At 37.9% G+C, this 12,469-nt stretch overlaps 1 protein-coding gene across 1 annotated transcript in view; it reads left to right on the top strand.

Annotated features, from left to right (window-relative positions):
* The first annotated feature begins 135 nt into the window (after positions 1-135).
* The window catches only part of bop1 (BOP1 ribosomal biogenesis factor), a 74,137-nt gene continuing 61,803 nt past the window's right edge, over positions 136-12,469 (top strand). Inside the window, exons 1-3 of the mRNA XM_052583796.1 lie at positions 136-332; positions 814-1,077; positions 8,073-8,222. Of these exons, the coding sequence (XP_052439756.1) occupies positions 255-332; positions 814-1,077; positions 8,073-8,222 (492 nt within the window). The 5' untranslated portion in view covers positions 136-254. The remainder of the gene's footprint in view (positions 333-813; positions 1,078-8,072; positions 8,223-12,469) is intronic.

Raw genomic sequence — 12,469 nt, 5'->3', positions numbered from 1 at the left:
AAATTATTAATTTTTACAAATAAAATTTTAAATGTGCACACGTTCACCGTTGAACTTTAACCTTTTGCTTCAGACGCAGTTTTAATAAAACGCACTCAAATCGAAAGCATAATTTTTTTTGGAAACCCGACAGATTGTTATTAAATTCATATTAATGATATACGAAAATAAATTGTGTAAAAAATAAGTAAAACAAACCGACCGCGTCGCCTTTTGACGTCATAGATTCAAACCCACATGGTCGCATTTTCAGCATGCGTCCAACGCACAGCGGCACCATGAGTACATTAAAACATAAGAAACGAAATTTAGAAGAGAATGAAGACGAACAGGTATGATTTGATTTTATACTGATATCGTGTTGTTTTGAAGCAGTAAGAGGCAGTTGTACATTATAACGCGTGTTTATATAGCGTGAGGTTGACTTGAGGTGTTTGAGAGCAATAGTACAGACTGATGTATTTACGTTTGTATTACTTATTTTATGATTGTTAATAGACTGTCAAAAGACACTTCTGTTCACAAAGAACGCGCCCGCGTTCCCTAACCTCGGTTATTTGTATACTGTATTATTATATTAGATCTTATTATGTACTTTGCAGTCAAAAGTTTGGAAACACATGGCTAGGTATACAGTTTTAATGTCATTAAAAAACCTTATCATTAAATGAATGCTTAAAATGAGGTTGCAGACTAATACTAATTGTGCTTTTGTAGGAAATTCATCATCAAAAAGCAAGATTTGGTTTAAATGTGTGTTTATTATTATGTAGTAATGAGTTGGATGCATTTGTGATGGTCTTTCTTTCTCAGCTGCCCATCTTTGATAAGGACGTTGGTGAAGGTGTTCATCATCTAACGTTAGATGATGGTGAAGAAGATCAGGGTGATCTGTCGGACAGTGAAGAAAGCGTCTTCTCTGGGCTTGAAGAATCAGGAAGTGACAGTGATGATGAGGAGGAGGAGGAAGATGAAGAAGGTGTTTCTGAAGAAAAGAGCTCTGATGTAGAGGGAGATGAAACAGCTGACGGTGATGGAGACGATCAGCTGTCTGCCAAAGAAGTCATCAAACCTCAGGTACCGTGATCCAGCATGTTGGCACTTTCTGGTGGAGATTTAAAGTTGCCTTTTAAGTGGTGAAATCCACTCTAAATGTGAATATTGATCAGGACTGTCTATGCAGAAGACTGATTTATGTCACACAACATGTATTCTAGGGATATGAAATTGTGTTATGAAGGATTCATTAAAAGACTTGGTCCATAAAGTTTTAGATACTCTGCTTCATAAATAATGTCAGTTTTAGACGGCTTATTTATTTATTCTTTAGGCCATGGATGCACACTGGTGCCATCAATAAATGTATGCACAGAAAGTTTTAGTTGCAAAAAGGCTTGATGTTATGCCATATGCATCTTCAAAGTCTACGATCACCTATGCACAATTTCCTATTAGCAACTTGATGTTTGACCTGCAAAAGGCCAGTCAGCAGCATGAATAATCTTACTGACAGAAATATTCATTTTAATTAAATCACAGTATGCCACTATGTGTATTTGTGCTGATTGTAGTGATTTCGGTGCTGAAAATAGAGGGGATATTATCATATTAATCCCTTTGCGGTCAAAGATCGGCAACGGCCTCAGATTATTGTTGTTTGACTTTAACAGCACATTTAACATCACATTCTGGACAAACTGTGCATCAGTAGAAAGTTTAAAGATTCAAGCTTCGATATTTGACAACTGTTTTGATAAAACATTGTTGCAGTGACAGTAATTTTGTAGTTTTTTTCAGTAGTCCAAAATAATAAAAATGCATGAGTCATTTTCAGAATAGAAATTCACCACGCATTCATATTCGGTCACGTCTTCAGCGGTTTATTTGTGTTCACCTAGATTCACTGAACAGCGTCAATAAGGGTTTATAGTCCGAAGATGCATATACATGGATATATATTTACTAGGGTTGGGAATCGTTAAAAAATTTTCTGGTTCTGCCTAATGGTTCCGATAAAATCATTAAACAACTATTAAAAAATAGTGGTATAGCAAAATGCACAATACTCAACTATTCAATGCTCATTACTGTTTATTACTTACTGTAAACTTAATTTAAAGTTTGGCGATGTCAAAGTTCAACATATATTACAGTATACAAATTTTCAGCTTCTGATTCCAGTTCCATTTAAATGAACTAATATTATGTTTGTTTTTTGTTTTTTTTACTGAATGTAGTGTTGCTGGAAGGTAGTAAGTAATGTTGAGTAATGCTAGTCCATCAATCAGCATGTGCTTCAGAGTTGATGTTTTTTACACTTTCAATAACATTTTGCTTTTCAAGCAGGAATTAGTTGGCTGGCCAAATAGTCATTTGAGGGCTGAGACACTTGTTTATTTCCCTAAATTAATGAAATATCCAAATAATAAACACACGATTACGATAGTAAGTGGTTTTTATGTGATTTTCTTGAGATTTTGTGCATTTTTTATAACAATAATGAATTTGTACATCTGAAATGCTATTTTGTGCAGCAATATAAAAGGCTATATAGTATATTTTTACAACAGTAAATGACTAAATTCCACCTGAGAACGCAAAAGGAAGTTATTACAAACACTCAATGGGGGTTTAAAGTGAGTTTTGAGTCTTATGCAGCTAGATGCTAACGTTAGCTCTAGTGCAGCGGCAGAACAGGTGCATCTCTTCTTCATAAAGCATTTCTTCATAATTTACGTAAGGTCATAAGAAAATGTTTTATTGTATTTTCATAGAAAGCTTTTTTGATAATAGGCCGGTAAATGTATACTGGGATTAAAATGATGTGGGTTGGTAAACCTTGTAATGCCAGAATTAAGACAAATAATGGCTGAATAAAACAAGAATAATGAGGATAATGTCTCATTCCTGGTGGACAACAATAGAATCATGAATGGGGCAGTTTTCCCGAGCCAGATTTGAGACAGTAGCACACAGGAGAGCTTACAGCGCTCATAAATCAATTCTAATAGACTTCTCTAAAAACACACATGACATGGTTTTAGAAAAATTTCCTTAAATTCACAGTTTTTGGGATATGTTCTGAAACTTCAAATGAAGCTTTAGTAGATGTGTGGCTTTAGATTCATTGTGTTTCTGAAATCATATCTTAAACAACATGTTTTTTATACATTAAAAAAAAACAAAACATTTTTTAAGCTTCAATATCTTTATTATCATAAGTCTGAGTAAATTTGATTCCTGAACAGTAAACTTTGAAATGCCAGCTTTGTGAACATATGTTGATTATGTATCTACTAAGAAAGACTCATGAGCAGCAACCTTTTTATTTTGGGTATTTAACTTGTGTCTCCATCCTGAAAATGGGGGGTGACCAGTAAGGGGTTACGACGTATAAAGACACGTCTGGAATGACATGAAGAAACAGAACAAACTTGAGACCGACTAAATCCAGAAGAGAATCCTTGGAGACAAACTGTGGAACATCTCCAAGATGCTTCAGAAACCTCACTGCAATCTCTGTGTGGAGCACTGGCTGTTAGAAATGAAAGAAAAAGTAAAGTCAGCTTTGAGAAAAGATCCTGCTTCATTTGAGCAGAGAAAACTGACACTTGATTTGATTTTTATTGTCTAATACAGTGACATTCAAATGTTTTCAGCTGTGACTTAATTGTCCAAATACTTTTTGGCTTCTGTGCATCATTTCCACTTCAGTCCGTGTCTCTGGACTCACTCTCTAGCGCCATCTAACGGTCTATCACTGATAGTGTGAGTGCCACTGGCCACCTCACCTCGTCCCGCTCTGTTTATCTGCTTAACCAACACTATATAACTTTTTCTGTGTTCGTCATACAATCATTTACAAAACCACTTTTTTGTCTTATTCCAAATCACTATGGTACATTTATAATAAGTGATTATTTTTGGACTATTGTAGCCTGTTCGGGTCGTCACCACTGCGTAGTAACACACCTGCGTCAAACGCCATAAACATACTCTTGGAGAAGTAGCTCCGGTTAGAATGTTCTTCCGCGGGATTGCGTGCAGTTCTGTTTATTAACCGCTAGAGCTCCAAAATTGACAAAGTGCTGCTTTAATGGAAGTCTACTGTCATTATGTGTTACACTCACAGAGACACAGACAGAGAAACAAGTGATTATGATGAATGAGTGAAATAATGAATGAATGAAAAAACTTTATTTCGAACATATATATACACACACACACAAACATAGTCATAATGATACAATTATTTTTCTTTTTTCTTCTTCTTTCCTTTTCACCTCTTAACTTATACATGTCCGAAAAGGAGTAGGAAGAAGCATAAGCTTATTCAATCCTACCCCTTCTCAACTACTTTTAATAATTAACCGTGTTTTTATTGCCTTTGAAGGTATTCAAGAAGGATAAAATAATTTGATAAAAAAATAAAGCAAAATTTTCAGCATCATTACTCCAGTCTTCAAATATGCTGATTTACTGCTCAAGAAACATTTCTCCTTATTATGATGGAAATCATCAGATGTGTTTGTGTAAACCGTGATATATTTTTAATTAATATAATTTTTTTTAAATAAATTCATTTTAAATCGAGATCTTCTGTAACATTATAAATGCGTTTACTGTCACTTTAAATGAATTTGGATGTTTGCTGAATAAATGTGTATTGTTTATTTTTAATGTATTCATAATTTTAATGATTAATTATTTATAATTATTGGATTTATTATATGTAACGGATAATCAAGACAGGATGATGACGCTTGAACCATGAGCCAGCAGCTCTTGTATGTCTTCTGCCACTGCTAATTTACCAGAAATGATCCATTGTCAAGGCTGTTGGTAGACTTTATAACAGACCCAGGTTTCAAAGTGGTCATGATTAGCAGCCACTGCTGATAAAAACTGACCTGTTTTGGTCTACCAGTAAAGTATTAGGCCCTTCACATGTGAGCAGAACTGTTTTCATGGAGTTCCTCCAGATCTTTCTGCTCTCGTTTGTCAGGATCAGCTGCACCTACAGTGTGAAGTTCAGGGCCAAAGTGTTTGCGCTCCAGCGGATGTCTGACTTACCGGGGGACACTATCAAATTCGCAGCTTTGAAATCTCTGTCTGGCGTTGGAGCAGAGACCGTGGGATGTATTGTTCCTGTCTCGACCCTTTAATCCACCCCCCTGGCGTGTTTTTTTCCTGTGCTCTTTTGTTGCTGGTCTTCTGAGAGACTGATCATGGCTCTGACTGATGCACACCAGGCAGAAGTTAACGCGGCTGCCGGAGACATTATGATTCCCGGGAGATTTCCAGCCGCCCCTGCAGCCGTGTGTCTGATCCAGCGGCGGCCGCGCTCGCGCCGCGTGAGGGGGTGGGAGATGACATCGGGACGGGGGCGGAAGAGACCGGAGAAACTTTCTCTCTCGCTTTAACGCACGCTGCAGACACGGCTGGTCCGCTTCCATCTCTGACACACGTGACTTGCTCCTATGGGGTCTTGCGAGGGCCAGATGGGGTGATGCGGATCCTGAGGCGTTTAATTGAGGGGCCACAGTCTTAATTAAGTATCAGCGTGAATGTTGACGAGTGGCGTCGGATTGTTCCATCCGCAGCTCACTCAATAACTCAACCGCAGTTCAGAGGAAGCAAGCGGAATAATGAGCAACTTGAGGCTTTCGGAGCGGAACCCGGGACGGTCCGCCAACAGACATTAAAATCACGTTATTGTGCAAACTTACATTGAGTGTGTGTGTGTGATTTAAAGAGACGTGCTCCAAAAGCCTGTCAGTTCTGTCTGATTCATGCGTCGTATGTCATTCGCAACTGTGGAGACTCGACCGCTCGTCGTCGCGCATTTGGTTTGCAACATCTGCAGCCCACGGCGGTTTTGCGGTCGACTGGCCAGATGTCCTGAAGAGCTTGTTTTTAATCCGAATCCACGCCGTGAGCTCCTCTGTTCTGTCCACTCACACGTCATCTGGTCAAATCATCTGTCAAAAGCTGATTTCTCAAGCCCCCTCATCCTTCTCTTATTACCGGAAACGAGTGTGTTCGGATCCGTGACTGTCTGGTTAGCTGTGAAACTCTATCCCAGCGCATCACAAATTAGGCCGGGGTGATATTAAGTTAAATAATCTTCTAAATAGATTATTTTCAGCCTTTGTTTCTTTCTGTAGCTGATGTAAAAAGCTATTATATTGTCAAATACTGTTAGCATTTGAAATATCAGTTTTCTATTTTCATTTTTCACATGTAATTTTATTCCTGTGATGCAAAACTGAATTTTCAGTCTTCAGTGTCACATGATCCTTCAGAAATCAGTCGCATGTGCTGAAGAAGCAGTTCTTATTAACAGCGTTGGAAAGATTTGTGCTCCTTATTGTTTGGGGAAACTGTCAGTTAATACAAAGTTGTAAGGAAACAGCATGTATTTATTTTAGAAATCTTTCGTAACATTATAAATGTCATTGATTTCACTTTCAAACTATTTAATGCATCACTGCTGAATAAAGTATTAATTTACTTCAAAACAATTCTTACTGGCCCCAAACTTTCGAAACAGTAGTGCATGCATTGTAATACACCATTGTCTTTTTTAATGTTTTTATACTCACAAATTGCAATGCAAGGGAGGAAATTAAGTTGAATTATTACAATGAAACGTGATGAAAGTCTACGTGATACTCACAATTTTGTAATGGCAGCAAATGGATTTTGAATACATTTGATATGGCTGCTTATCCTAACTGGTCACGTCCTGATTTGGTCTGCGGTTTAATGACTCAGAACAACCGGTGTCATACCCCCAACCCTTCCTTTCCAAAACTCTGTTTCAGCTTGTTTTTAGATCTTCAGTGCTAGCGGAAAAATTGGCCATCCCTCGGGCTGCACGAGGCATTCAGGAACACGGGGCTCGTGCGTCTTGATGTGGATTTAACTGGGCATGAGGGAGGAAGTGTTTCACTTAGCTCTGCAGTCCAAGAGATAGCGGGACGTTAAGGAGCCGTAAATCAGCACAGGTTGCTCACCTGCCTCATCTCGGGCTTGTGGGAGACGCGGCGGCTCAAAGCTGCTCTTCCTCTCGACCCTGTTTGGCCTTCTCATGACTGATGGGCTGTGGTAAATAACAGGCGGTACTGTGAGCTTTCATCCCCGCTGTCCCGGCGTCTCGGGCAGGATGTGAGGTTCTGGTGACTGCTTTTCAACGGCACATGTGTAAATCACGCAGAGGAAGTTTGTGCGCAGAATGGAATAAACCGCATATCTGAAACATGTACACTGTAATGCTGCCATAAAGATTTTGTCTGGAAAATGCTGTGCTGAAGTATGTTTTTCTACAACAGCATTAAATGACTGGCTGCTTCTATGCCTGGACTGAAAAATTGAAAACCTGTATGGTTTATATATCAGTTAATTTTACAGAAATTAAATTTAGCCTTTTTAAGGCTTTTTATTTACATTTCAATATTTTTAATTGCAATCAAGCACAATGCACATTGCATACCATTTTTTTTTTTATGAATTTGGTTTTAAATTTGTATATTTTACATTTTTGTATTGTTAAACTACATTAAAATGAGATGTTGCTTTGGCATAAGACAGTATTTTTCTGATTTTGTTTAAAGTTAACATTTATTTCACCTAATAAAATGTTTTTTTTTTTGCGGTTTTAGTTATAGTAAAGCTGCTACATACCAGATGCATACCGTTATTATGTTAATAAGTAGTGCTTGTTACATTACGAAATGACTTGGACTAATTACATTAGTTTCAGTTACACAGTTATGCTTCTGTATATATTCTACCGTATATCTACTATACTACTATATATCCTAACGTTACTAGTTACAGAACAATGTAAATAAAGAAACTTGAACTGATTGTTGTACTGCAACTTTTTGTTTTTCTTAACCATTCAAATGTTTTTTTCTATTTTATGATATGGGATTCACTCAAAAGAAAAAAATGCTTTTTTTAATGCTTAGGTTTTGTAGTCTATTTTATTGAGTTTATGGAAAATATTTGTCTGTTTATTCGAAACAGCTAATTTTGTTGTTTATTTTATAAATTTTTTTGTACAGACTGATGGCCAAAATTCAAAGGAAAAGAAGAAAAAGAAGAAAGCTGCTGGAAAGGAGGGAGGAAAGGAAGGTGTTGCGTCCGACACAGACAGTGGCCTGCAGATTTCCTCTCAGGTGGACGAGTATGAGCACGACACGTCTGATGAGGAGGTAAGAATCTGTCCATCCTCCAGACCAGTGTCCAGCCCGCAGACCTGGACAATCAACATCTCATTAATCTGTCAGATTGAGTTTGAAGTCTATTTCTCCACCGCTTTCCATGACTGGGGGAGATTTTAAAAACACTGTCCTTTAAAATATACCAAGGTAACTGTAGTTTTTAGCAAAATACCATAGTTACAATGGTAAAATTGTAGTAATGTGATATTGGCAGCCACTACCATAACAAAATCTTTCTGAATATTTTCATATTGTTTATGGAAGTGTTGTAGAGATTAAACCATTTTTGTTGGAGCAAAGTGTGAGGCCATATTGAAACCGTATTTATTTTGACATATAAGTTGTTTTTGGATTTTTATTTTTAAATGAGAACTATTTGAAATTCTGCACTTTAAGCAAACAATGCTCTTTGGATCATTTCAAATCATGCTGAAGAACCGAATCATTCAGGTTTTGTTGATGTCAGCTCCAGTGGCACTGTAACTAGATGTTTTAATCCAGCTCTTCCCTCAAATTTTCATGCAACTTCTAACATCACAAAAATATTCTTGAAAAGAATAGTTCACCTGTGGTCTCAGACTGTTGGATGTTCGATATATTTACTTCTTTTCAGGTCACTGAAAATCCATGGCATTGATTTTTGTGCTCAACTTTTGCTTATTTCCATTAAATTCCAGTTTCCAGTTGAGCGAGTCTGAATATGACCATTGTGTCCAGGTGTTAGTGCACCTGCATCTGTTGCGATGTGTCCTTTGCATGCTGTCTCCCTATCATTTGTTTCCAGATGGCTATTTGACTTTCAATTCTTCTGACTTTTATTTGGATGCATAACAAATGTATAATTTGACTACTTGAGGGAATTTTGGACTTTTTATGATAAGACTGTGTGAAATACAAGCCTAATTTCACAAAAAAAACTAAATGGCAGAAATGCATAGTTTCACCTTTTGTGGAGATTCTTAGTGAGTTCGAGTGAGTTTTATTCAGGTTTTTTAGTTTAGGTCATGACAGCTGAGGTTAAAGTCACTCTTTAGTGTAACCATAGAGGAATACTTCACCTTACTCTTGAGCTATCCAAGATGTAGATCATTAGTGGATCATTTGCAGTGAATGGGTGCCGTCAGAATGAGAGTTCAAACAGCTGATGAAAACATCACAGTAATCCACATAGTTTAGAACGGGTTTGGACCGTTTTCTCTTAAAACCAGTAGTTGATATGTGCATATTTCACTCCTGATTCAGACAAGAATAGCTTTTTTACAGGAGAAAGCAATATTATGAATGGAGGATTTGTATTTAATCCGGAAGCAATGGCTCAAATTTGGAAAAACATATTAATTGTAATTGTGGATTTGTTTCTTCTTCTTCGATTTGTTTTTGAGTCATGTGGATTACTTGTGAATTATTATGAGGTTTTTATCAGATGTTTGGTCTCTCATTCTGATGGCACCCATTCACTGCAGAGGACCCACTGGTGAGCAAGTGATGTAATGCTAAATTTCTCCAAATCTGTTAAAGAAACAAACTCCTCTACATTTTGGATAGCCTGAGGGCAAGTCAGTTTTCAACAGAATATCATGTTTGGGTAAAGTGTTCCTTTAAAAAAGTAATAATGTTAAATCCATTACAAGATGTTTCTTGAATGACATGACACTTAATAACTTCTGAATGACAAGTTGTCTAAAGATGATTTAAGCAAATCTAAATATAGCAGTGGCTTTTTCTGCTGCGTTTGCACAAGCATGATTACTTCATTATTCCGTAGAGGGGAATATGGTTAGTTGTGTAATCTTTCATGTAAAGGAAAAAGATTTTTGTCCTGTTCCTCAGGCTGGAAGTGTCTGAACCGCAGTATCTGATACCGTTCCCTTACGCCTGTCAGACGTTACCGCATTTCTGTAATGTCTCTGTTGGCTTTCTCGAGGGGAGACCATGATGCACCTCTGCAGTAAGGAGCTTTGTAACGTCTCATATTTACATGTAGGACCATTAAAGAATTCCTCTTCAGCTCTTTAATTTACATGCTCCATTGAAAACCGTTGAACCCTGGCACAATGCGGTCTGGATAATTTGCCAGCCCATACAACCTAAACACAGCAGCCATCCAAAACTGTTCTTGGCAATCTGCTACCGACCAGGAATGTTTAGCAGAAGTGCTATTGTTCTTGGGCAGATCCCCGATTTCTGAGTGACTTTTTAATGCCCCTCCGTAGTCGTTCAGAACAGATCAGGAACGCTGACTTCCATCATTATTTGGTTTGTAAACGTTCACATTTTTTGCATTTCTGTGTCTTTGGAAGCTTTGCTCTAGTTATTTTCATTTAACGACAATATGAAATCAAAGTTGGGCTTGTTTACTTTCTTCATAAATGTCACGTGTTATTATGGAACATTTATCAGTGTTATCATGAAAGAGCATAAAAAGTGGGCCTTGCTCGTAGGACTCTGTTTCAGCAAGGATTTGTTGCACTCAGCTGATTGGAGTCCATTTCAGCAGTGATTTGTAAATTGATTATTGTAGTATTGCTGCATCATGATATGCCAATAATTGTTCCATTTTCGTTGCATTGTACAAATGGCATTTGAATTATTAGTATGTGTGTGAATCTCATAAGCTTGTCAATCTTGTCTTTTACTTCTCGTCTCACGGGCCTGATCTCTGCTGTGTTGTCAGGCATCTCTGCGTGCGCCGCACAGATAGGCGGTGGTCCCGCGGCTGTTTGGCGTACGCTAAATTAGCCCCCCTTGTCGGAGACAGCCCATTGGGTTGCCTCCCTGTCCCTTCGCAGCTATCCAGCACAAGTTGTCTACAAATAAAACTCCAGACTTCTAAATCCCCTGTTTTTCATCCTCCCGTCCCCCCTTTGTAATAAAGGGCTATTTCCTGTTAGCCAAGTGAAGGGGGAATAGGCAAGAGTGCAGCGTCTATCCGAGACCTAGCCGGCAGGAAGGGGCTTTTCCCCCGCAATAGCTTTTCCATGTGCTCTTGGAGATGAATGAAGACACATTGTGGAATTAAGGGGAAAAGGGGCTCTGGCTCCCGGCCGCAACTTCAGCTTCCTGCCGTCAAGCAGCTACCGCTCTCAAAGACTAAGACCCTGCACAGTAGCCTAGAAAGCTGTATGTGTTTTTAGTGTGCAGCCGGTACTTTGATAGGAAATGAGTGTATACATCCAGATAGACCTGCATGGTGATGTAATTTGACCTAATGTCATTTTATTTTTGGTGATCATGGTTGAACAGGAAGTGTTTGTTAGCTTAATATCGACACATGACCAAATCTCGTCTCCAAAGTCTGTCTATCTTTCTATCCATCTATCTATCAACTAAATAAAATCTATCTATCTGTCTGTATATCTATATATCCATCTCATTCTGTCTATTGTTCTATCCATCATTGTCATTCTATTATTCCATCTTTCTATCTCTCTATCAATCTGTCATTCTATCCATTTATCTATCGTTCGTCCTATCTATCGTTCTTGTTATTGTGTGGTGTTATCTGTCTCTCTAGCTCTGTCATTTCCTATCTATCTGTCTGTCTGTCTATCTGTCTATATCATTCTGTCTGTTGTTCTATCCATCATTCTGTCATTCTGTTTATCATTCTATCTATCATTCTATTATTCTATCTATCTCTATGATTCTGTCATTCTATCCATTTATCTATCGTTTGTCTTATCTATCGTTCTGTTTATCGTTCTTATTGTGTGGTTTTATCTGTCTCTAATTCTGTAATTTCATCTATATCTATCTATCGTTTATTGTCATTCTGTTCTATTAAAGTAAACTTAGTTTAGTGAATATCTTTGTTTTACTTCTACCTAAAATTTCATTTCAAATTATAGTTCTTCCTGCAGTTTGCAACTTTTTGAATTCAAGTCATTCTCAGTTAAATTCTGAATGACACACAAACCTTGTTTTTAATATTTTCATTGTTAAATTTGCCTTTTCAGAACGTCAGTTTGTTTTCTGCCCATAGCGGGCACTGTTTCTGCCGTCTGCACCACAGGAACACGGCTGAAATCTTATTTCCAATGTGCGGTAAGCCATGGATGAGTGATTCTCTTTTGAGGTTTCTCAGAACGGCCCTCTCTCTGGGCTCTAACGTAAAGCTCTAGTGACAGGTAGCGGATCGAGGTCACGTCTGCTAATCACATCGACTGACTGATTCCAGATTCCGGTCCAGTGACCCACTGAGGAGCTGTCATGAGCGCAGGAAACTTTACATCCTTTAC

The sequence above is a fragment of the Carassius gibelio genome, chromosome B19 (genome assembly GCF_023724105.1).
Source record: "Carassius gibelio isolate Cgi1373 ecotype wild population from Czech Republic chromosome B19, carGib1.2-hapl.c, whole genome shotgun sequence".
Classification (NCBI taxonomy): domain Eukaryota; kingdom Metazoa; phylum Chordata; class Actinopteri; order Cypriniformes; family Cyprinidae; genus Carassius; species Carassius gibelio.
Note: the sequence above shows the minus strand (reverse complement) of the source record. Positions and strands in the feature narration are given on the sequence as shown.